Source organism: Acomys minous (assembly GCF_964271855.1).
Source record: "Acomys minous genome assembly, chromosome: 12".
Classification (NCBI taxonomy): Eukaryota; Metazoa; Chordata; class Mammalia; order Rodentia; family Muridae; genus Acomys; species Acomys minous.
The window spans coordinates 94,361,784-94,387,662 of NC_140493.1; the positions used below are offsets into that span (position 1 = coordinate 94,361,784).

At 50.4% G+C, this 25,879-nt stretch overlaps 2 protein-coding genes across 4 annotated transcripts; both read right to left on the reverse strand.

Moving 5' to 3' along the window:
- Positions 1-7,196: 7,196 nt before the first annotated feature.
- Positions 7,197-7,917, reverse strand: PPY (pancreatic polypeptide; the record flags this gene model as incomplete). Its single annotated transcript, XM_084748149.1, has 3 exons — positions 7,197-7,296; positions 7,417-7,527; positions 7,727-7,917. 2 exons carry the CDS (start codon positions 7,915-7,917, stop codon positions 7,419-7,421), a joined length of 300 nt encoding a protein of 99 aa, XP_084604275.1. The 3' UTR covers positions 7,197-7,296; positions 7,417-7,418.
- A 3,653-nt stretch (positions 7,918-11,570) lies between these two features.
- Positions 11,571-12,731, reverse strand: PYY (peptide YY). Of its 3 annotated transcripts, none has more exons than XM_084748148.1 (4): positions 12,611-12,731; positions 12,038-12,225; positions 11,850-11,933; positions 11,571-11,742 (listed from the first exon to the last, which is right to left on the reverse strand). In XM_084748148.1, the coding sequence occupies exons 2-4, from the start codon at positions 12,223-12,225 to the stop codon at positions 11,718-11,720; spliced, it is 297 nt and encodes a 98-aa protein (XP_084604274.1). In that variant the 5' UTR covers positions 12,611-12,731; the 3' UTR covers positions 11,571-11,717. The 3 variants fall into 3 exon arrangements, with proteins under 3 accessions (XP_084604274.1, XP_084604272.1, XP_084604273.1); XM_084748146.1 differs by having other exon boundaries at positions 11,844-11,933; XM_084748147.1 differs by having other exon boundaries at positions 11,844-11,933; positions 12,038-12,239; positions 12,611-12,729.
- Positions 12,732-25,879: the final 13,148 nt, after the last annotated feature.

Below are 25,879 nucleotides of genomic sequence, written 5' to 3' on the forward strand. Positions count from 1 at the left end.
GTCTCACTTCCCACTCTTGGCCTCAGTACAACACCCCGACAGGTAACTTTGTCTCATTGCGGGACCAAACTGAGAGGTACTGGACTCTTGCTTTCTTTTCCACCACAAGACGTACCCTAAAGGCTGCTCTACCATCCCAGGTCACCACAAACAACCCTGACCTGTACTCAGACCACTCTCCTGGGGGGGACCCCAGACGCCCCTGTGAAGTCGCTTTTTGTCTCACCCCACCCCAGGACCAGCACCCACTCATTTTCCTGTCTCCTAGTTCCACTTTTCCATATCTGGGTGGGAAGTTATAACAACAATTCTGTTGAACTCTTAGCCCAAGCACCTGTGTGCATGCAAAGCCCGTTATGTAACCTGGCCAAGCCTCAGTTTCTCCATCTGTACAATGGGGATAGTAGCATCCACCTTGGGGAAGGACAGCTGCAGAGTGGCTGCCACAGTGTCAGGCACACAGAAAAAGACATGCCTTAAAAACAGGTCCCTTCTAGAAGTTTGGAAGGCTCAACCTAGGTGCCAGGGGGACACGTGGGTGGTCCGTCTCTTTCTCAGGCCATCTGATGTGCCCTGACTGGCCCCAGGTCCTTTCAGAGCAGGTGGGGAGTCCACCTAAGGGCTTCTGAAGTGTCTGGCCTGAAGAGCGTGTCCTCTTCTTGCCACCCACTCACCTTTGAGAGGAACTTTGTTTGGCCCTATCTGTGCCACCCACTTCTCTCCTCCCTTCACTGCCTCAGCTTAAGGAAATGAACTCCTGGAAACAATGCGTACACGTTCTTGCTGATGGTTAACCCATCCTCATGGCAGCCCAACCTAATCCTACACTTTCCTAGGCTGGAAAGAAGCTCTTTTACCAATACATCCGGCTTCTTTATTAGTTGGCATCAGACACTGGATTCAACAGCTTCTCCGTTCCTCCTGCCTTATTTCTTCTTCAGAGATATTGGCTCATAAACTTTTGGAGGCTGGCCCTGAACTCCCAACCTCAGGCTCTCCAGTGCTGGGATTGCAGACACGCAACACCACACCTGGCTGGTTAGCAATGCTTGAAGGCAGCTGGAAGAGACGCCCAAAGGCCAGGACCTTCTGGTTTGCGGAGACCGCCGGCAAACCAATTTTCCTGATGGAGGGATGTCGGTGGTCTCGGCAAAGCAGAGGGTCCTGGCCTTTGGACATCTGAATTCCCAGCCTCCCCTGTTACAGAATTCAGAACTCCTATTCCACTCATTTAAGGATTACAAATGTAAAAAACTCTTTCCCACAGACAAGAAGTAGCCTCCTAGCAAATATGTCTGTAAACGTTAATTACCCTATTCCTTAAATACCTGCTCCCACTAGGCTGCGGAGCTCTTTGAGGCCAGAGTCGGTCTCGCTGAGCTGTGACTCCAACGCTCAGAGCAGGTGCCTTCTAATCAAGCCAGTGCTCAGTAAACACGGAGTGCAGAACCTCTCAGGACAGGTCCACAAAACCATTTTATTTATTTATTTATTTATTTATTTATTTATGATTTATACAGCAACATACACTTGCAGGCCAGAAGAGGGCACCAGATCTCACGATAGATGGTTGTGAGCCACCATGTGGTTGCTGGGAATTGAACTCAGGACCTTTGGAAGAACAGCCAGTGCTCTTAACCTCTGAGCCATCTCTCCAGCCCCACAAAACCATTTTATAAAGTTCCCTGGAAGTGGGGTTTAGAGCCCAAAGAAATGTGGATGAAAGGCTTTAGTCCTCAGGGTGGCACTATTGGGAGGTGGTAGAACCTTCAGGGAGTGGGTCTAGGCCAGAAGTCAAAACATCTAAACATAAGAAATATAAAAGCGCCCACCTTTAATCCCAGCACTCGAGAGGCAGAGGCAGGTGGATCATTATGAGTTCGAGTGCTACACAGGACAGCCAAGGCTACACAGAGAAAAAACAAAACAAAACAAAACAAACAAAAAAGAAATATAAAAGCATGCTTGGGGTTAAGGGTACAGCCTAGTGCACATAAAGCTCTGGGTTCAATCTTGAATAATGGGGTGGTAAGACCCGGCAGCAGATTCCTGCAATCCCAACACTCAAAAGACTGAGAGAGACAGAAGGATTGAAGCAAGTTCAAGGCCAGCCCAGGCCTTAAGGATTCCTAGCTAGGGCTCACCAGCCAGACAGTCTAGACAAACCACCTTAGGCAAAAAAAGAAAAAAAAAAACCTGCCCTAATTGTCCCTGGGGCAATTCAATTTATTACGGAGACCCCTCAGGGGATCCTCTGAGTTTCTCCTTGGTTGAGCCCTCACCCAGCACTCTCCCACAGCTGAAGACATTACACTCAGAGAAGAAAGGTAACTTGTCTTCCCCTGAGATTTACTGAGGAGAGGGTGCAGATGAGAAAAGTGGGGACAAGAGGAGAGGTGCACCCCCACACAGATAGGCCCATGGCTTCCGTCACCCACCGTGCGCCAAGAGCTGCCCGCTGCTGAGCTACACAACCAATCCGATCTCAGCTTCACTCTCATGCTGAAAGCATAATGAGCCCAAGTCCACATATGAGACTGTGGGGGGCTCACTAGGAAGACAGTCCCAGCCGGGCGTGGTGGCATATACCTTTAATCCCAGCTGGGCGTGGTGGCTGAGGCAGGCGGATAGCTGTTCGAGGCCAGCCTGGTCTACAAAGTGAGTCCAGGATTGCCAAGGCTAACAGAGAGACCCTGTCTCAGAAAAACAAACAAACAAACAAAACAAAACAACAACAAAAACAGAAAAGGAAGACAGTCCCTTGCTAAAGTTCGAATGCCTTTAAGCCCAGCACTCGGGAGGCAGAGACAGGTGGATCTCTGAGTTCAAGGCTAGCCTGGTCTACAAAGCGAGTCCAGGATAGCCAAGGCTACACAGAGAGACCCTGTCTCGGGGGTGGGGGGGTGATGATGACAACAACAACAACAACAACAACAACAACAACAAAGAATCCCCTTTCCAGAAGGCTCATCAGGTTCCACATGGCTGGGACAGGCAGAGCAGGAACAGCAATGCCACAGCTCCCCAGTTTTAGATGCCAGAGCGCATACTGGGTCTCCATAGCAACCCTGCAGAAAGAGTCCCCTTGGAGGAGCAGGGTGAGTGGGGTGTGTCTCAGCATTGGCCTCTACTGGCCTCAGAAATAGCCCCGGGAAAGACACTGCCCCTCACAGCCCCAGAGACAGCTCTTCCCCAGCATCTGTGTGTGCTCTGGGAACAAAAAGTTACCTGGCCCCAGGAGCCTCCCACCTCGGCTGCCCACCTCTCTGGGTCTCTGAAAGACACGGTGTGCCTCAGTCAGGATGGTCAGTAGGCCATGTGCTTCCTCCCCCACACTCTCACTGTTCCCAGTTCCTGGGTCATGACCCAGGAGCAGGAGAAAAGCCATGCTGGGATAGGGCCTTACAGGGACAGGGTCATGGATCCACAGAAATATAAATGGCCTCTGACATCCTGGCCAGAGAGCCTTTGCTGTGTCGCTCTGCACCCGCCCAGTACTATGGTAATGCCTGGCAGCTAAGTATGGGACAGGGCCTGTCACCTGTGCTCCCCAAGAGCTTGGGAACGGAGGCTGGCACCGAGGGCCCCTTCACAGGCCCATTAGAGCATGAAAAAAAAAAAAAAAGCCATTCTGATGGCCAAGAGAGGTGCTATCGAGAGCTTCCTGCCCCTGCTTGAGATTTTAGGACCTCAGGGGTTCAAAGGAAGTGTCTTACTTGGGGTTTCATAATCTATGAAGGGTGTGTGTGTGTCTGTTTCTGTATGTGTGTGTGTGTGTGTGTGTGTGTGTGTGTGTGTGTGTGTGTGTGTGTAAGGGGATGAGGTAATCTTGGACTAGCACTCCAGTGTTACTAATATCCAGGCACCAATCTACACTAAACAGAAAGTAGGCAAAGAGCCCACCTGCAATGTGGTGGCAGGAGGTGGGCCTGGGACGGAAGCCAATAACTGCAAAAAAAAAAAAAATTAGTATAGAATACGGCATGAAGTGGGCATGAGAGGGCAGCACAAGATGACGGTGGAGGCTACTGTAAATACGGTTGTCAGTGTTGGACCCATGTAGAGTGCTGAGCTGATGGTTGAGGCTAAGCTGACCCTGCAGACGTCTGGAGGACCAGGCTTTCCGGTAGACAACATCATGTCTAGAGATTTTGAGGACCAGATGAGGACGTGGAAAAGGCTGGAGCGGCGTGCACGAGGAATTTGCAGCCCAAGTCTGTGAGCTCAGGGATCCGCGCTCGAGCACCTGTGTGGACCAGAGGCAGCTACCGCGCCTGGTCTTAGTTTCGCCACACTCCTGGCTTTCTCGGTAGACGGAGTGTGGCTCCACGAGACTCAGTGTAGGTGCAGACAGGTCCCATCCCCACCCTGCCTCTCTTCCCTGCTGTTTGTCTCACTCTCTCCTAGACTGTGACTCTGCCCTACGCGTGCGCACTGACTCTGGGTTGCCTAGCGTCGCTCCTGGTGCCACCCAATGGCGCTCTGGATGGCGAGGTCCACTCGCAGCAGTCTCCCGAGCCCAGGGTGGCCAGTTGGTTTGGAAACTTTGGCCAGATCAACAAATACATGGAGAAGCTCTTCAACAGGTGGGCTGGCAGAGGATATGAGGGGGTCGGATACCTGGCACCCCACTTACTGCTCAGCCCTACGAGCTCTGCAATGATGTGTCCCCTAGTGCGAAGAAACCCCAAAACGGCAAGAAACCCTCCAACCCCACCAAATCCACCCCATCGAACACCACAGCACATCCTCACTTGACTGTCACCAACCCCTCGCCGCGGAACGCCAGCAAACTCCAAATGCTAGAACCACTCCAGCCCTCAGCCTCCTCCTCTCGCCCCAGGTAGGCAAGACTGGTGCAGCCAGCAGAGGCCTCCACCCGTTTCCTTGGGCGGGTGGGTAGGACAGAGAGGGGGAACTCCTGGGGACGTGAAAGGGGTATACTAGGACCAGGGACGTCCCTCTCCAGGCTAGACTTTGCCCTCCACAGGCCTGGCCTGGATCTGGCTACCCACAGACCCCTTCAGACCATGAGATTTACTTCTGTTCCTCCCTACCCACGCAGCATGGTCAACAAAGATAAATAGGGGGTCTGGCAAGATGGTTCAGGAGGTAAGGACACTTGCCACTAAGCCTGTCGGACAAGAGTTCCACCCCCACCGCCACCCCAATCTCATAAGATGGGGAAAAAAAAACAACCCTGTACCATGTCTCAAGTGTGCACATACTCCTTGCAAACACACAATAACAGTAAAAGAATGGATAAATAAATGAAAAATTGAAAAGAATCTCTATTGCTTCCGTGACTTCTGTGGGCACTGGCAGGATGGGCCTGGCCTTCAGTAGTACAGAGGGGACCGTAATTCCTCTTGTGAGATAAAACAGATCTCAGGCTGTTTTCCTTTGCGTCCCTCCGCAACCTGCCCACCCACCTTCCATCACCTCGCCCCCACCTACTGCTTCCAGGGTGACCGACTGTGACTCAGAGAGAGAAAAGATGAAAGAATTGATCTTTTTTAAATTATTTTTATTTTTTATTAATTTATTCTTAAGAATTGATCTTAAGAACTTCAAAATAGGGGACTCATCCAGACCTGCTCCCTGCCAAGGTTCACCGCTGAGCAGGACAGGTTGGAATGCCAGTGTGGCCTGTGAGCATGGCACAAAATCAAACACCACGGGAGGAGTAGAGCATAGGGGACCTCTCTTCTCCTACCTTGGGTTCACAGATCCCCGGAAGGGGGAAACCTGGACCTGAAACCTGCTTGGGGGGGCACACACTCCTCCCCATTGTTCAGCTACCGACCCCAGGTGTGTGAGGAGCAGGCGCCTAATTTCCCGCTTCTAAGTGTTTGGCTTTCCCCTTCAGAGCCCGTCTCAGGCTGGAGCGAGGGCTCAGGGTACTGGCTGCTCCTCCAGAGGACCCAGAGGTCCCCAGTGCTATGTCTTACAACCATCTGTAACTCTAGTTTTGGGAACCCTGAAACCCTCTTCTGGCCTCCGAAGGTACCAGGAACACAGGTGGTACACAGGCATACATGTAGGCAAAACGCCCATGCATACAAAACAAAAATAAAAAAACATCACCTAAGCTACCAGGGGAGGCTTTGGGATGTCAGAACTCCAGCACCCACATCCAAAACGTTCTCCTGCTGCAACCTCCTACATCCCCTGACTATCTTGGCATCCTTTGGACTTAGGAATCAACTCAAGCCAAGCATTTGTAGTATGGCCACATCCTGGACAAGCCTCTGGCCTTTTGGGGGCAGGTTCTGCCTCCAGGGCGTTCACACACAGCATTAAAAAAAAACGCAATTACAACGCCACGGTCATGGGATCAATGCTAAAAACTCTGAGCCCAGCAACCCATTCAGACCCAGCCTGTGGCAGAGACAGAAGACCGTTCTGGGAATGTCTCAGGTCTCTCTTTCCCTGTGACTATGTCTATCCTCAGAGGATCCCAGAAAGGGGAGTCCTGTTCACACACAGACACACAGACACACAGACACACAGACACACACACACACACACACACACACCATCTCCACCTATTCAGGACATCTGGTAAGGGTAGATAATCTACCAGGGCTCCTCAGGTAGCACTGGCTTTTCCCTCCCTGGCCCCAAGAACAAACAAAACTGTGGATGGCACAGATTGGACACTGGATCAGGAATGCTTGGCTAACTGTATCCGCCCCCTTCCCTGGGGCGTCGGGGGCACATTCTCGTCCAGTGTCCTGGCCCCAGCAGTTGCTAAAGTTTATTCGTAGTATGGCGGTTCCGCACCTCTGAGAACAGCCCCCCTCTCCAGATTTCTAGAGAGCAGTTCTGAGACTGCTCTCTCGGGGGGGGGGGGGGGGGGGATGGGAAAATTAAGCCCAAGATAGTCACATCACAAACCTTTGTATGTGTGTGTGTGGGGGGGGGGGGTGTCTGTCTTCTCTCTAGACCATAACTTGCCCATATGTGAAAGGGCTGAGTCCAGCCCCTACAGACATTCAAGATCACCATAACTCCCCTCCCCCCTCCCCACTGCACCCCATCTCCCTGCCTGTGAATTTTACCTACTCTTGCCTCTATGGTCACACATGCACGCACGTGTGAGCACGCGCACGCTCGCACACTGTAATTTTAATTTGCTTTATTTAGTTTGTAAGGGGGCAGGTTGTTGCAAGAACGCAGAGGGAGGGGCTGGGCCGGTACTGTCCTTCAGCCGCAGGAGGGACACAGGAGGGACACAGGAGGGACACAGGAGGGACACAGGAGGGCCACTACAAGCCCATTGGACTGAGCTCCCTGTGAGGAAAGAAGAAAACAGTGAGGAACGGCAGTCCTTGTACTCTGAGAGCCCGCTCTCCTCCCCACTCCTCCGTATCCCCCCTTCCCCCTCTGCCCCCCCTCCCCTTGCAGACCTACCCTCAGTTCCAGGGGGCTGAGCATGGAGTCAAACCAACCAGGGGGCTGGCACATGGCGGGAGCTGCATTCTAGGAAGTCCAGCCGTGTTCTCCCCGTCTCTCTTTCCATACCTGGGAAGGAAGACAGCTGGGATGAGCATCCAGGTGCCACTGCACCTGCCTTGTATTTTCCCCAGTCAGACACTTCCCTGCCCATAGCATGTGGACTCAAGCCACTCAGTAAAATAGTTTTCTCAGAGCAGGCATGGAGGGACCGGGTCTCTCTCTCTCTCTCTCTCTCTCTCTCTCTCCACGCATGCATGCACCCTACCTAGGCCTGGTCAGTGTGTTGATGTATCTGCGGAGCTGAGTTTCGTACTGAGCCATCTGCTCAGGTGTAGCATAGTCCCCTGGGTACATCGGCTCCAGTGGGGCTCCCCAGGCACCCTGCAGGGGCTGCAGCAGCAGAGCCACCCAAGTGGATAGGAGAAACAGGGAGAGGCAGCAGTACCCAACGGCCATCTAGAGAACAAGGAAGATTGAAGGCAAAACAGCCCCTCAGCAGGTCCTCCGAGGTCCATGACCTACCTGGCCTGCGCCTGCCCACCACGCACTTCTTCAAGCCAAGCCTGGGGACAAGACCGCCTACGCCTACACACCTGTTGGCAATCAGGTTAGCAGCCAGAGGGCCCAGGCCTTGGTTACATAGAAAAGCATAGCAGAGAAAGTGGGTGTGAGGGCTGGACATACAGGACTTATAACATTGATGACCCTGAGGATGCAGGACTGGGCAGGACTGGTGGGAACCCCGGGGTGGGGGACACAGAAGTAACTTGTAAGGCAAAGGAACGGAAGTCTGTGACACCTGTCCAGATGCAGAGAGAGACCCCAGAAGGACCTTAGGCCTCTTGAGGGCCTGAGCCCTAGGAAACACCAATTCCTACACCAGCCTCAACCCAAGGAGTCTCCAGAGGCAGGGCAGGATGAACTCACTTACCCCGAAAGTCCTGAGCAAGTGGGTGTTGGGCCACACAGACACCTACCTCCTGCTGGACTGGTCTCCCTGCTCACCGCTGTGCCCCTTTATAGTCCTCCGGCACCCCCAGAGTCCCCGCCTCCTGCCAGCCTTTCTCACTGCCAGCCTTCAACCCCCCCTTTTTGCTGCTGTCTCCCTGATACGTGCAACACGGGGCACTGCGGCCAGAAGCAGGAAGGCCAGGCCAGCATTCTAGGTGTCAGGGCAGCACAGAATAAGGGAAAGTGGACCATGACAAAGGTCTCCTGTGTGTGTGTGTGTGGGGGGGGGTCCCATATCCAGCTTTGGGCAGCAGAACAGGCTTGCTTCATAAATGACAGGGTTCTGGCATGATACCCTCAGTAGTACACCCTCCCCAGGCACAACCCCACTCGCCAATGGCCAGTGGGATTTCCTCAGGGCACATATTAAAGCTGCAGTTCCAGGCTCTAACCCCAGCCTAAGGATGGAAGTCCGGCCTTCCCTCCCAGTGTACCGCCACTTGGAAAGGAGCCAGGAAACCCATTTGGTGCCTGTATAGGATGCCAACCGAGATCGGGCGGGTCAGAGTTCAGAGGATACAGGGTTCAGGGAGAAGAGACAATTTCTGGTAGCTGTTTTCTTTCCCACCATAGCGTTCTGTCCCAAGGGAGTGCTAAAAAACTAAAATCTAGCAAAACTCTTAAGCTTCAGGTTGCCCAAAAAGTTCCATGCTGTCTTCTGACTGAATCCCTACCAGGCCCTACTCGACAGACTGAAAACAAACAAACAAACAAACAAACAAACAAGCACTAAAACTGTACTCTGCCGAGAGACATCAGGTAGCTGGGCCCAGACCACACAACTAGTGAGTGGGAGAAAATGTCAGGGCACTGCTCTCTCTTCCTGCTTCCTGACTAAGGCACGGGAGGCCCACGGAGGTGGGAACGTTTGTCCCACTCACCCACCCCAAAGTCTCACAGTCAGCCTTCAATTCCTCCCCTGTGAGATTCTTCCGGCCTGGCGCAAGTGCGCACCACAAGAAGCTGTCTTTTGTTGTTGTTGTTGTTTTTGTTTTGTTTTGTTTTGTTTCGAGACATGGTTTCTCTGGGTAGCTTGGCTGTCCTGGACTCCCTTTGTAGACCAGGTTGGCCTTGAACTCACAGCAATCTGCCTGCCTCTGCCTCCGGAGTGCTGGGATTAAAGGCCCGCCGCTGTCTTTTTTGTGTTCAGTGTCCTTTTCTCACCCAGGACCTCTATGCTCCTCCGAGCTAAGAGCAGGCACTAGCTCTCTATTCTGAGGTCTGCGAAGAGAGCAAGGATCTCTCTCTCTCTCTCTCTCTCTCTCTCTCTCTCTCCCCTCCCCCCATCCCCTCCTGAAGTCAGAACAGCAAGAAGCATCGAAGTGGGTCCTTAGGTGATGAGAGGGGAGAAAGTGGCAGCCAGGAATCTGTCGTGGTGAGGTTAGAGGTCAGATAGGCCTGGGCCTGATTCCAGTCTTTGCCACTGCCCACCCTGTTACCCTAGGAGCAGAATCCCGCTAGACCTCTGGAATTCAATGTCTTCTCTGTAAAGGGAGGCTCGTTGCACCCACCCCTAGACATAGGGAATCAAGGACCCTGTTCCTTTCGGCTCTCATGTACACTAACAAGAAGAGCATCACTGGCTCAAAGAGAATCAAGTTCAGTTTGTTAGGACCCTCTTCTGGGCTTGGTTTTCCTGCTATGCAAAATGATTGGCTAGTCCCGAGTCTAGCGGTCACAGCTGCCACCAGGGGGCGCCTGGCCTCGGCGTCGGTTTTAACGGCCCGGATTTTCATGGGCTCTGAGCTTCAAAGGGGTCTGTTCTGGCCTCTACTGAAGGACCCTCACCAAACAGACTGACTCCAGAGATTAACTCTGGTGTGGGAACTATTTGCAGTTTGTCACCCAAGTAGACCAGTTTTGTCTGGGCAAGGTCGTTACAGGGGTAGTGGTGGCAGTCCAGGAGGAGGCAGTGTGCCACGTCTGGAACACAGAGATAGCTCCTGCTGCCCTTTGTGGGTTCCTGCAGCGCTTGCATGGAGCCTCAGGGAAGGCAGGGAAGGCTCACCTGCAGACAGACTGACCAAGACACTAGTGGCCCCTTGTGGGCCTTTGTCTGCAGGCCGGAGGACGCTCCCTCCCCCCTCCCTGTAAGCTTCCTGCTCCGAGGACACAGATGAGTGGACCCCCTGTTGACAACAGCCTGCCAGACCCAAATGTGTTAAAGGATAGTTCCTTATGGACCCTAACCCCCACAAAAGGTGAAAAGATGGCTCTTGGGGGGCGGGGAAACAAAAAGCAAAAAACCCTATCAAAGGTGCCCTGGAGACAACCCCTAGGAAGTGTCCTCAGAGTGTCTCCAGCTATTCAAGTAAGCTTAGTTAAAAAACCCAGGAGCTGGAAGGTTGAGCACCCCCCCCCACACACCCCAATCCCTTCCCCATAGCTCTCTGCCCTTTTTCCTTTTAAGTTTAGGGGGAGTGCTGTGTGGCCGGGGAGAGCAGAAAGATACAATTAATGGGCTTCCTGCAGTAAGAGATAGAGGGGAACTCGGGTTAGACTACAGTTTACATGCTTTAGTCCTCAGTGTTTACTGGGGAGAGAGGGGAGTTGGGGAGTTTCCCCATGGCCTTGTCATTAGAAAGGCACGGTTAGTGATAGACACCAAGCCTGCATTCAGAAATACGGGGGAAATCCCGCTGAGGAAAGTGACTTCTCTCAGTGCACCCAGATAACCTCTAAAAGGTCTCTTCCCCCAGCGTCTCATCCAACATTCCATGGCTGCTCAGGGGAACCCCCTGGGAGTGGTGCCTAGCCGGCTCCCCAACACTCTCCTCCACCTTAATCCTGTCTGGCCCCTGTTCAGAGTCCACCTCACCCAGGCTCCAAGGCTCCTTTCCCCCAGAATGCCTTTCAGGTCCCATTGGAGCCCCGGGGCTGGGGGGGAGGTGTCTATGTTGAACCCCACCACCACGGCACCCTCTCTTGTCCTTAGAGGGTTTTTGTTGTTGTTGTTGTTGTTTGTTTGTTTGTTTGTTTTGTTTTGCTTTCCACCAGCTTTTTCCTGCAGCTTAAACAGCCACCTTACACACTACTGGCGTCGTGCCCACAAAAGTGAAAGGGACAGATAGAAAAGCACACGCTTATTTGGGGGAAAATTTGCTTTTTATTTGGGACCAGGGAAATGAACACACACACAGCCCTCCAGCCTGGGCCCCCAGGACACCAAGATGTGAAGGCCCCCAGTTATGCAAATAAAGTTGGTGTAGTTAGCACGTCTGTCTCGCAGGAGGCCTTCGAGAGCTTCACCACGGGTAGATACCTTCTGGCCTGCAGGAAGGAAAGGAAATAAATTGAATGCGAGGGGTTGTAAGTGATGGGGCCAGAGCACTCTCCAGGTGATTCGTGTTGTGGGGAGGGATGTTTTCTACCGAGACCTGACAGGGAGATTCTCGCTGTCGCTGTCGTCAGTGAAGAGCAGTTTGGAGAACAGAGCTTCCTGGGCGTCTCTTTTCCCATACCTGAGGGCGGGACCACAAAGGGCTTGGTCAGGCCAGGTGGAGCTGGGAGGAGGGTTGCAGCCCCGAGGCTGGGGTCCACCTGCCCATCCCCCTCCAGCGCTCACCGCTGCCGGGTGACCAGGTTGAGATAGTGGCGCAGAGAGGCGTAATAGCGGCTCAGCTCCTCCGGGGAGGCGTCTTCCCCGGGAGCCTCAGGTTTGGCAGGGTAGGCATCCACCAGCGCTCCCAGGCAGGCGAGCAGGACCAGCAGCATGGCAGCCATGACTGGCCAAGGCCTGCGCACCACCACCATCTAGGAAGAGAACACTAGAGGGTGGGCCAGCCTGAGCTTCCACGGCGGGAGGCTGCGGCTGCTGCCGTCGGGGCGGGCGCAAATCTCAGCGGTCCCAAGCACAGCACAGGGCTCACCTCCGTCTTCTCCCGCCCTGCACCATCTCTAGCCTCAGTTTCCTCATCTGTCAGACAGCCATAGTCCTGCTTGCCTCCCCCTCCCGCTAATACCCAAAGGGGGAAGAAAGCTGTGATGACACCTCAGTGCCCCAGATTCTCCATCTCACCTCAGCTAGACCCTGCCTAGCCAGCTTGCAACCACCCAGCCCCAGTTTCCACCGACCCGACTTCGGTTTTCCCACAAAATAACACCGATACCAGACTTTTCCTGAGCCCCAATCACTCACAGCAGCTGAAGCTCGAGAAGGAAGCGTGAAGGCCGAGAAGCTCGAGGGCTGGACAGCGACGGATTGCAGTGGCCTCTCTGCTCAGTTCCTCCCCGCACGCGCCGCGGGGCTTATATCCCACTCGGAAAGGAAAGGGGGAGGCCAGGGGAGGGGAGCCAGCAGGGGAGGGCTCGTCTCCTCCCACGTCAACCCCTGCCAATCGCTGACTTTAGACCCAGCCAGTACGTGCTGTCTCACCACCTTGCAGGAGCTGAGGGGGGCAGTCCCGTCTTCGGATGTGGGGTCCTTCTGGAAGGATGCCTTAACTGAATCCGGTGTCCATCCCCACAGCCGCCATAAGGAACTGAATATAGAGTTTGGGTCTAGACTAACGGGGGTGGCGGGGGGGCAAAATCAGGGATAAGAATTGATCTTCCCTAGCCTTCTCCAATAAGGGGATGGAGAAGAGAGAACACGGTTCTTTCAAGCCTGTGGAACCTGTGACAGCTTCTTCCAGGAAGCAACCCTGTGTGCTTGTTTGGAGAAGGTCCCAGGACTGACTAGACTTGCAGAGGAATGTCTTTTTTTTTTTCCTGTGAAGGCGGGGATAGGAGTGTGTACCCTCGCCACCCAAACCGCTTATGATGTCTTGAAGACGGCCCTCCCTGGAAAGACGTTCCATTATGTCCTTTCAACATTGAGACAGGGGGAAGGTGAAAGGCTGTATTCCAGCCTAGAACACACAGACCTAGGACCAGCAGAGCCTCATCCCCAACCAGGAGATGCTTCAGGACAACAGGTGCCTGATGCAGTGGAGTGAAGGCAGGGTGGCCAGGTGCATGGCACCGTTTAAACCTCTTGCAGCCATCACTGGACTCTGGGCTCCATGAGGGAAGGCCTGCCTGCACAAGACGGGCAACCACCAGTAATGTTTATTAAGCATTTATTTCGCACTGCACACCGCATCGATCCCTGCGCGGTATTCAGCTTGTCCCATCTTACAGGTGAGAAGCCTGGAGTTCTGAGGGGTCACCCATACCCCCCTCAGACTCAAACAGGGGAGAGGGCAGACAGACCTGGGGAACAGCCTTCTTCTCGGGGCTGACAGTGGACAAGCTCTGTACCTCGAAGCTTAGGAGTTACACGTGGGAGCAGTCATGGGACGCTAGGTCTGGGGCCGCAACCCACTCTGAGTGGCTGAGTGGGGGAAGAGCCCCAGACCACCAACCCCATCAGACCCACCTGCTTCATAGGGCCACAGGGTAAAACCTTTTCCAGATCCTTCTCCAAGCCCTGCCAGAGCCTCCACTACTTCCTACCCACCGAAACAGGAGCCACCTCACTCAGGTCCCTAGTCCCGGGCCAGCCCTTCCTCTTTCCAGGACAGATGGCCGGGGGTGCTATTTTTAGAACTCACCTGAGATGGAGCATCTAGGGCCCCTTCAATCACCTTTTTTATGGGTTCAGTCACCCGCACTCTCCGGAAATGGATCCTTATCAACCAGCCAGGTCCCGTGGGCCCCCCTGTTACAGAGAAGCTTCAGGGCATCTTGCTGAGCATGGAGGCGGAAGAAGACATCAGGGCAAAGAAAACGTTTCACCCCAGTCTTGGAGAAAGGAGAGAGGCAGTTCTTCTCAGGGAGCCTGTATGTGGGCTCAAGGCAAAGGCTTGTCCTTCAGGTACCCTCATCTCAGGAGAGTGTCACATTCTTGGGGGGGGGGGGGTCTCCCAGTCGTGAAAGATCCCAGAATAGATACAGAGAGACCAGCCAGTGTGTCCTGTTTGGAGAGGAGATGACAGAAGTTCAAGAATTCAAGTCCAGCCAGGCGGGAGTGGTGGCGCACGCCTTTAGTCCCAGCGCTTGGGAGGCAGAGACAGGCAGATCGCTGTGAGTTCGAGGCCAGCCTGGTCTACAAAGCTACTTCAGGACAGCCAAGGCTGACACTGAGAGACCCTGTCTCAAAAAAACCAAAAACCAAAATCCTAAAAAAAAAATTCTGGTCCTTTAGGGAAGGCCAGTGGCCATGGGATGCCAAGACAGGTGCTCTATGAGGAAAACCTAGGGACTGGTTAGGACAGCTGTGGTCACAGAGGCCAGAACCTAGATAGACAAGGACACCGCAGGCCACGGAGGACACGGATATAGGAATGGACATTTGTTTGTAGATCCCTGAAGTGTCAGGGTGAAGGCTGTTGCAGGTGCAGTGACCCCAGACAGAGACAATGGAACTTGTGAGAGGAGCAGGGAAGATGCCTGAACATACCCCCCAAGCCCCCTCCAGCCTCAAGGAACACAAGGTTCAAGGAAAGATGAAGAAGCGGAGAAAGGGTGGAGAAGCTGGAAGATGTAAGGGAAGGCCCAGCCAGACTCAGTGTATGAAAGCAAGCTGAACCGAAGGGGTCCTTTAGTGTGGACCAGAGACCAGCCTCCTCCCTCCTCACAAACTCCCTCTGTCCACCTTGGCACTCCCTCCAATTCCACGTCCCAATTACAGGACAAGCTACCCATTCATTAATCACCACCCCCTCATCGAAGAAGACTTAATTAACTGTTGATTAGTGTTGATTACTGGGGCTGGCATCCCAGCCCTCGATCAATAGGCCTGGCTGGCCCCACCACATGCCCACCATCATCATTGACCCATGACTCAGCCTCCGAGAGACAAGCCTGCTGACATATGTGAGGGGAAACTTCCAGAACTATTGTTCCTGTGCACCTGAGACCAGGATTGGCCTCCAACTTGTCCTTAAAGGATACAGGGACAGAACTGCTGGCTCTCGTTCTTCATCCTCAGAGAGCATAAGACTGGTCCATGTCAGGGTGGCTGGAGATCTGGTCCTCAGAGAACCACTTGCCTTGTCTAGTATGTTCAAGTCCACTCATCCTAAGTGACGTAGCATTCTGTAACACATCAGTGGTCTCCTCAATCCAGGATCCACAACAGGAACCTCCAATACACAAGATAATGCCAATGGCTCCTTCCCAAATAAAGTTACAGGCAAGAGAGAATCATTCGGGGCTGGAGAGATGGCTCAGAGGTTAAGAGCACCGCCTCCTCTTCCAGACATCCTGAGTTCAATTCCCAGCAACCACGTGGTGGCTCACAACCATCTATAATGTGATCTGATGCCCTCTTCTGCAGATAAAGCACTCATATACAATAAATAAATAAATCTTTTTTTTTTTAAAGAGCACACATCCTGCAATCCCGGCACTTGGGAGGCAGAGACTAGAAGATCAAGTTCAGGGCCAGCCTGGGCTACATAATGACATCCTGTTTCAGAACAAAACAACAATAAGAGGGAGGGGGCCTCGACGCATCACAGGCCTAGTGCTTACTTAGCATGAGCAGATCTCTGAGTTTGATCCCCGGCACAGGGGTGGTGGCACACACTTATAATCCCAGCACTCCAGAGATAGAAACAAGACCAGAAGATCAAGACGTATTTTGGGCTACATAAAGAGTTTGCGGCTATCCCAGGATACGTGAGACTGTTTAGTTATGATTACTAGCACATGATGAAACACCAAGACCAAAGCAACTTGAGGAGAAAAAGGTTTATTTGGTTTACACTTCCATATCACTGCTCATCATAAAAGGAAGCCAGGGCCATAACTGAAGCCGGGCAGGAGCCTGGAGGCAGGAGCTGATGTGGAGGCCACGGAAGGGTGCTGCTTACTGGCTTGCTCCCCATGCCTTGCTCAGCCTGTTTTCTTATAGAACCCAGGGCTATCATCCCAGGGACAGCACCACCCACAATGGGCTGGGCTACAGCTGTATCTTAAGGAGGCATTTTATTTTATTTTATTTTATTTTTTGGTTTTTCAAGACAGGGTTTCTCTGTGTAGCCTTGGCTGTCCTGGACTTGCCTGTAGACCAGGCTGGCCTCGAACTCACAAAGATCCGCCTGCCTCTGCCTCCCAAGTGCTGGGATTAAAGGCGTGCGCCAACACGCCCGGCAAGGAAGCATTTTCAAATTGAGGTTCCCTCCTTTCAGATGACTCCAGCTTGTGTCAAGTTGACATAAAACTAGCCAGGACAGAGACCCTGGCTAGAAAGAATGAAAGGCCAAAAGTAGGGGAAGGAAAGATGATGAAGTGTCCTAGCAGGTAAAGGTGCTTGCCGCCAAGCCTGAGGACCAGAATTCAGCCCAAGCAGTTTCAGTCAAGTGTGATCTGGCTGATCATTGTCTCAAGTCCAATTCTCCAAGAAGGTCCAAAGAAGTCCCTGCTGCTGGAGGGGACAGGCTGATTCTTGGGAGGTGATGACTCATGCTCCAGGGTACAGCCTCACCCTCCTGGGTGACTGCCCTCATCTGGGAATGGTCCAGCCAAGCTCTGCTTTTCCCCGAAGCCAAGGCAACGGCAGGTTTGGAGCCTCTGGTTATTCCTGTGTCTTTGGTTTAAGGGGATGAGATACGTCAACAGACAGTCCTTGTAGTGCTTAACAAGTCTATGCAGAGTTGGGCAGGGAGCTCAGCCAAGGTAAAAGACAGAGATACTGAATGGAAGATGCCAAGGATGCCAAAGACGGATGGGTGGGTTTTTGACAAAGTTTCTAAGTACCTTTTTAGAAATAGGATTTTTAACAAATCTGAAAACTTAAATCTATCTAAATGTGTTGCCAAGAAAGAATAGATACAAGTGTTGTGGGAGTTTTAGTTTCTTTTAAAATGCAGTTATGTTATTTAAACATGTATTTGTTTTAATCCCAGGTGTGGGATATGGGGGCTGCCGCAGTTTGTCCACAACTGGTAAGAGCCTTGTGAGAGGGCACACGATCTTCGTCAGCAGGAGATTGCCTTGTGGGGGCGCGTGGTTTTTGTAATATGGAAAACATCTCGTCCGGACTCTGAGAGGGTATTATTAAATGAAAACCAAGGGGGGGGGGGATGGGAGGAAGGCTATGAGAAAAAACGCTTAGAGAAGACGGCCAGAGGAGGAAGAAAAGGCTATTGCTGTGTTTGCTGTTGCTGGATGAATATCTTGATAGTGGAGATTGTGTTGCCCCAAAGAACCTGCCAACCCTAAACAGCAGGAAGTAGCCAAAGAAAACTACTCTCCTTCTCCCCACTAACCTTCCCTCTCTCCTACCTGGTGCTGAGGTGTTAGAAGGGATTGGGGTGAATAAAGAAGAAAGAGACATAAGAAACAAAAATTAAAAAATAGATTTTAAAAAAGCAGAAGCCTACACATGAGAGTCGGTGAGACGGCGCATCTGATACACTGGCACCCTGAGCACCATCCATGGAACCTACATAAAGGAAGACCGAAAGAAATGACTCCACAAAGCTGTCCTCTGATCCTGCGTGTACCGGGGCACATCACACACACGAATAACAAATAAAAGTCGCCAGGTGTGATAGCGCACACCTTTAATCCCAGCACTCGGGAGGCAGAGGCAGGTGGATCGCTGTGAGTTCGAGGCCAGCCTGGTCTACAAAGCAAGTCTAGGACAGCCAAGGCTAACACAGAGAGACTCTGTCTCAAAAAAAGAAAAAAAGAAAGAAAGAAAGAAAGAAAGAAAAAGAAAAACAGAAATCTTTGTTTGTTTAGTTGGTTGGTTGGTTTTGTTTGTTTTTAGACTGGGTTTTATTATGAAGTCCTAAATGGTGAGGACCTCACAATGTAGACCAGGCTGGCCCTGAAATCATAGAAATCTACCTATCTCTGTTTCCCAAGTGCTGGAATGAAAAGTGTGTGCCACCACACCCAGAAAATGTCTTTTTTTAAAAAGCAGGATTTAATTCAGTTTCTGTTTCTCCTATAAAAACCCTATGTGGTAACCACAGCTGCAGTCTGGGACCTCTGCGTGGAAACTGTGAGTTTCACAAGATGGTTGATGAAGCCAAGTGTGGTGGCACATGCCTTTAATCCTAGCACTTGGGAGACAGAGGTAGGCAGATCTTTGTGTAAGCTCAAGGCCAGCCTGATCTATAAAGTGAGTCCAGGACAACCGGGGCTGTTACAAAAAGAAACCCTATCTCAGAGAGAGAGAGAGACTTAGAAAACATAAACATGTTCTCTTCCCAGAGATCCTGGATCAGGTAGCTCTTTAGAGATGACATCAAAGGTATCCTGCCTGGCAAAGTTGCTCAGGGTGACGGTGCAATCCATAAGTGATGGAGAGCAGTCATCGATGCCAGCCAGCCAGCAGCAGCAGCTTCTTAGGCATGGGAGCCAAGAAGGTGTCTGTGTCTCCGGGTCCAGAGATGAAGCACACTGCAACAGCCTTGGTGGCCTGTCACCTGCATGGTCAATGTGGGCCTTATCAATCTTGTTACCCCTGCAGCCTCTCTGCACTGAGACAATGGAAAGCTGGACCAAGATGGTGGCACCTCGGATGGCAGTGACTACCCTGCTTGGAATACTTAACAACCAGACCAACATGACCATTGCAGTCCCCAGTGGTGACAAAAGTCTTGGACCTAGCCCATTGATGAGCCTGAGTCGGCTTCTGCATTGTCGTGATCTTTAGAACCTCATCCTTAAGGGATGCTGCTAGGAGAAGTTAATGAGCTCAGAGTCTTCGATGGACAGGGAGAACAAATGGATCTCCGATAGAGACTTGATCTTCATGTCCTGGACCAAGCAGCCCAGCTTGGTGATGGAGATCCATTCCTTGTCTTTAGTTTGCCTTTGAGATTTTAGGTTTTGTTGCTGTTGTTGTTTTTGCTCTCTTTTTTTCAAGACAGGGTCTCTCTGTGTAGCCTTGGCTGTTTCGTAACTCACTCTGTAGACCAAGCTGGCCTTGAAACTAAGAGATCCACCTGCCTCTGCCTCCTGAGTGCTGAGATTAAAGGCGTGCGTTACAGCTGTCCAGCCCTTAGCCTCAGTTTTACCTTCACAAGCTTGTATGGCATTTGGGTCCTGGGGACTCTGGAGAGGGTATATAAATGCTAGAGCCATGAGAGGGGCTGCAGCAGCTCCTGTTCTCCCTCCTGCCGCTGCCCCTGCCAGTGGTTGCTGGCTTTTGGCTGTTGGCTATTGGCTGCTGGTTGCTGTTTGCTGGCTGCTGTTTGCTGGCTGCTGGCTGCTGGCTGCTGGCTGCTGGCTGCTGGCTGCTGGCTGCTGGCTGCTGGCTGCTGGCTGCTGGCTGCTGGCTGCTGGCTGCTGGTTGCTTGGCTGCTGTTTGCTGGCTGCTGGCTTCTGGTTATTGGCTGCTGGTTGCTGTTGTTACAGTTTCTCAAGTGGTCTGGCACAAAGAGACGAGGAAGAAGAAATTGAATATCCTGATGGCAAAGATCAAACTTGCCCCCCAAGGAACTCAGCACCCCTAACCAGCAGGAGGTAGTCACAAGATAAGGACACTCCTTTCCCCTCTATCCTTTCTTTTCTATCTACTGTTGGGGGGATTGGAGGGTGGAATAGGATGAAGAAGGTGGAAGAGAGTAAGGATCCCACAAAGTTGCAAACATTGACTACAGTCAGGCTTTTATGCTGAACCATCTCCCTGGCTGAAATACATCTTAATGCTAAGTTTGTCTGTTTTCCCAGTGGGATGAGCCTTTCCTATGTTGGAAAGCCACTGCCTTAATTGGAAAAAAAAGATTCAATTAGAAAGAATTATTCCTACTTAATAATTATTTACTAAGCAAATTACTTGACTACAGAGTGATTAAGTAATTGATACTAAGAAAATTGCTAAATTAATAGTGGAATTCATCTTCCTGGGCAAATATTTAAGTCTATTTATGAAGTGTGGCGGAGTTATACAGGACCGTCATTGTGCCTACAGTCTTCAGGCCTCTGAACTGGAGGTTAAAGAAACAAATGATACAACAAAAATGAAATTAGTTTTCAAAACTGACTGAAGTGTTCAGCTTCCTTAGTGAGCGATACACTCAATAATTCACCTATACCTGGAAGCTACTCATTCTGGGAAACAGTTAGTTCCTTATTCAATAGCTAATGTGCATTTTATAAAAATGGGTGTGAACTGTTTGAGTTATCTCTGCTAAAAGATTTTTAAATTCATAGCAAGAGACTCATACAACAAAAAGTAAAAAAACAAATAAAGAAATTATTTAATCCAGTTTTTAGTTTGGGAGGGACTTTTTTTTTTTTTTTAGTATTTATTTATTTATTACATATACAGTGTTCTGCTTGCATGTACACCTGCTCACCAGAAGAGGGCACCATATCTTATTATAGATGCTTGTGAGCCACCATGTGGTTGCTGGGAATTGAACTCAGAACCTCTGGAAGAGCAGACAGAGCCATCTCTCCAGGCCAAGCGAGGGACCTTTTTTTTTTTTTTATCTCTTCCGAAAGTGGGGTCCTCTTCCAGAGGACCTGCGCTTTAGTCCCAGCAACCACGTGGTGGCTCACAACCATTCACAGTCCCAGTTCCAGGGGACCCCATGCCCTTTCCTGAACTCTGTGGTCAGTGGCATGTATCCGGAACACTTACACACACACATACATGTGTGCAGGCAAAACACCAATACACGTTTTTAAAAGTCTAATAAATGAATAAATAAATCTTCCAAAAGAAACTCCATTGGGGGGGGGGGGTGGAACCTCTAATTTAGACCCAAAATACAAAAGCAAAAAACAAAACAACAACAAAACAAAACAAAACAAAAAAAACAGGAGACCTCCCTACTAGTAAAAGCAAGGCTATTAGCCTGTTTCGATGAGTTGACTTACTGGATTGTTACAACAATTTGCTGGGTGTTCATCTGCCCCAGCTGCCTATCTGTCCGGACACAGCATAATCTGTCCGGACACAGCATAATCTGTCCGGACACAGCATAATCTGTCCTGATGACCATCTGCCCTACAGTTTGGGACCTAGCCATACCTGTCAAGCATACAAAGTCCTACTTACAAGAGTAACTTGATGCCGGCCTCAATGGCGCATACCTTTAATCCCAGCACTCAGGAGGCAGAGGCAGGAGGATCGCTGTGAGTTCAGTCCAGGACAGCCAAAGGCTACACGGAAAAACCCTGTCTCAAGGAGGGAAACGTAACTTGATGGACTCATGTTTCAGATGATATACACTACCATCTGTAGGCTCAATTTTCTTAACAAGTACACTTTATTATGGACTCACTAACAGAGCGCACCTCGCTTACAACCCGACTGACCCAAACAATAGGAAAAGGAGATTAAAGAACACAATAATGAAGCCTTGAGGATATCAGTTCCAGGGAACGATTCTCCCGGCATAGTCAGCAGGACCTCAGCAAACCCGCAATTCAACCAAGGTGGCTGCTGGGACCTGGAACAGCAGCTGAGGCCCAGAGCCTTAGCCTTGAAGCTTTCCCTGGAGCAGTTCTTTCTAGGAGCATCTCTTGAAGTGTTGATGAACAGCTAAAGCAATCCCAAGTCCTCTCCCTCTCTTAAGCCTCTTGTTTTGCCATTATATATATATAGATAGGATATATATATTTCCTCTCACAGTCTCTTTTAGGATGTTTTCACCTGACAACATCCAAGCTCCCCCCACGAAGTGGTTTGACTTCTAAGGGGATAAACATCCTGCTCCCTCACTAGTCTGTTCCCCATCCCACACTTGGGATCAACACAAAAACATTTTTATCTCTCCTACAACCATCAGTGCTATGCCACACTCAGACTTCTGCCTACCCAGAACAGCTACTCAACTGATTTTCTTTTTCTTTTTTCTTTCTTTCTTTCTTTTTTTTTTTTTTTTTTTTGTTTGTTTTTTGTTTTTTGCTTCTATGTTTCTATATGTAGCTTTGGCTGTCCTGAACTGACTTTGTAGACCAGGCTGGCCTCGAACTCACGGCGATCCGCCTGCCTCTGCCTCCCAAGTTCTGGGATTAATGGCATGCACCACCACGCCTGGCTTCTCTTTTCTTCTTTTAGACACAGTTTCACTCTGTGGACCAGGCTGACCTTCCAGTCACAGAGACCACCAGCCTCTGTCTCCGGATTCATGACATTAAAGTCATGTACCACCATGTCTAGCTTCAACTGACTTTTATTAGGGATACCCAAAATTTTTTTGAGTTAACCATCCTTATTCAAATTACACAAAACCAATTAGCTGCCAACGGCAACGGTGTTCCTGATGCTTCTATTGGGGGAAAAAAAATCAGAGGGCTGGAGAAATGGCTCAGAGGTTAAGATCACTGGCTGCTCTTCCAGAGGTCCTGAGTTCAATTCCCAGCAACCACAGGGTGCCTCACAACCATCTATAATGAGATCTGGTGCCCTCTTCTGGTGTACAGGTGTACATACAGGCAGAAAACTATATATGATAAATAAATAAATTTTTTTTTTTAAATCAAATGCTATAGGCAAAAAGGAGGTCACTGGAGATGTAAGTGTGAGACTAGGAATTCTAAGACACACTGAATTTGCGGAAAAGAAGAAAGACATACTTTAGAAAAGGGTTGTTGTTGTTGTTGTTTTCAAGACTATAGAGAGCCCACAAGATGGTCCCCCAGGTAAAGGTGCCTGCCACCGAGCCTGACAGACTGAATCTGATCTTTGGGACTCACAGGGTAGAAAGAGAAAAATCAACTCCCACAAGTTGCTCTCTGACCTCCACATGCACAATGTGGTACATGCACATGCGCACAACACACAAATGCACACACACACACACACACACACACACGTGAGCATTCACACATAAATAATTTTTTTTAACTACACTGTGGAGCAGAAAGCATTCTTTGGCCTCCACAGGCACAAGATGCTCAGCCGACGGAGGAAACTGTGAGTGAAGTTCCCAGAAAAACAGAAGCCACGCCCGTGCTGAAGAGGGTAGGAGAATGATTGACAGATTACTTACGTAACAGAGTTCCCAGGAAAAAGCCACACCTCAGCTAAAGGATTGTACACAGGCTGGCGGGCCGACGGGCACTTGTAGATATTTCCACCCATGTATTTGAAAACCACTTTGATTATCACTCTTAACTACGTAAATGTCCTAAAACCGTGTCCACAGTGGGACACATTAGTTGGGTCCAACCCTAAATCCACACGCATTCCCAGGCCACGGTCACTCACATTTCTCTCGGGAGTAAATTATCTCATTTTGCCCCTGAGGCGAGAGCTGTGCTTTGCGTTGATAATAAGACCTTCACAGCTACAGAATTGGAAGGTTGAAGATCCACAGTCTAATTTCACTCCACTTGGCTGTCCACTCTTGTATCTGATCTAACACTTTTTTTTTTTTTTTTTTTTTTTGGTTTTTCAAGACAAGGTCTCTCTATGTAGCCTTGGATGTCCTAGACTCACTTTGTAGACCAGGCTGGCCATGAACTCACAGTGATCCACCTGCCTCTGCCTCCCAAGTGCTGGGATTAAAGGCGTGCGCCACCATGCCCAGCCCTAACACTCTTTTCAACGTCAGGTAAAACTATGGAATGCATTCTATTGGTTTATTTGTGGGCAGGGTCTCACTGTGTAGCCTTGGATGGCTGGGAGCTCGTTATGTAGAGCAGGCTGGTCTCAAACTCACTGAAATCTGCCTCCCTCCCCCTGCCTAGCGCTGAGATTGAAGGTGTGCACCACTGTGCCGGATGGCAGATGATGCTTTCTTTCTTTACTTGTTCTCACAGTACAGTGCTGAGGCCATAGCCCAGGACCTGAGGCATGCTAGACAAATGGTTTTGTTGTTTGTTTTTGCCAGTTTTTCAAGACCAGGTTTCTCTGTGTAGCTTTAGCTGTCCTGGAATCCCTTTGTACACCAGGCTGGCCTCGAACTCACAGCCATCCGCCTGCATGCATCTGCCTCCCGAGTGCTGGGATTAAAGGCGTGCACTACCGCACCCAGCTAGACAAACGTTTTACTCCTGAGCTAAACACTCATCTCCAAGAGATACCTCCTTTAAAAAAAAAAAAAAGGCAGTAGGAAGTTGGGCGTGGTGGCTCACACCTGTAATCCCAGCACTCAGGGAAGCAGAGGCAGGTCAATCTCTGTGACTTTGAAGCCAGCCTGGTCTACAAAGCAAGTCCAGGACAGCCAAGGGTACGCAGAGGAACTCTGTCTTTAAAAAAAAAAAAAAAGCAATAGGAAAGGGCAGATGGAGACTGGAGAGATGTCTCAGCTGCTCAGAGCACTTGCTGCTCTGGCAGAAGACCCAAGTTCAGTTCCCAGCCCCCGCATGGCTGCTCACAACCACTTGTAGCTCAAATTCCAAGGGATCTGACACTTTCTTCTGGCCTCCTGATACCCACATGCATGTGGCATACATTCAAACACACACACACACACACACACACACACACACACACACACACAAATAAAATAAAAATGAGGAGCTGGAGTGATACTCGGTGACTGAGAACACTTGGTTTTGCAGGGGCCCCAGGTGTGATTTTTCAGCAACCACAGGTGGCTCACAACCATCTGGAACTTCAATTCCAAGGGCTCTGACTCCCTCCTTCACCCTCTGGGGCTATGAGGCACCCACAAGGTGCACATTCCTCCATAAACAAGCTCATGGCATCGAAACAGTCCTACACACAAAAATAAATAAAATAAAGTTTTGTTTTTGGTTTTGGTTTTTTCGAGACAGGGTTTCTCTGTGTAGCCTTGGCCATCCTGGACTCACTTTGTAGACCAGGCTGGCCTCGAACTCACAGTGATCCGCCTGCCTCTGCCTCCCGAGTACTGGGATTAAAGGCATGCGCCACCACGCCCGGCTAAAAATAAAGTTTTTAAAAATTTAAAGAAAGACAGAGAAAAGAAGAGATTAGGTTTGGTGGCACGTGCCTGTGATCCCTGGCACTTGGGAGGCAGAAGCAGGTTTGCTGAAAGTCAAGGTCAGCCCGGTCAAATAGCCCAGCCCAGGCTATTGAGGGCTTCATAAGGCTCCCTGGTCCCACAAGAGGAGGTATCAGTTCACACCTAGGAGGAAGCTACTGACAGAGCTACTGTTAACCCTCTTGACATTGATGAGGGAGGGATGCAAAGAGGGTGGCCATTCAAGAAAATATGTCTACACCTTCCAAAATGAAACATACACTTATTTTTAAAAATGCACTTATGTATGGCCCAGAAGTCCCACTCCAGAGTTATTTATCTTTAGGAAGAGAATGCACATGTCAATACAAGAACTCAAGCATACTGTTCACAGCAGAGCTAACTGCTGATGCGTTCCAAGGAGCGCCGGATAAAGTATGCTATAAACCAAGCTATCTACCTTTGGTCATAATAAGAAATGAACTATTGATACTCAGAACAAATTGGGTTACTCTCAAAAAACGAATTAGGCTGGATGAACAAAGCCTGTCTCAGAAGGGTGTACATCCTGTATGTAATTCGCCTTATATGACATTTGCCAAAAGATAAAACTACAG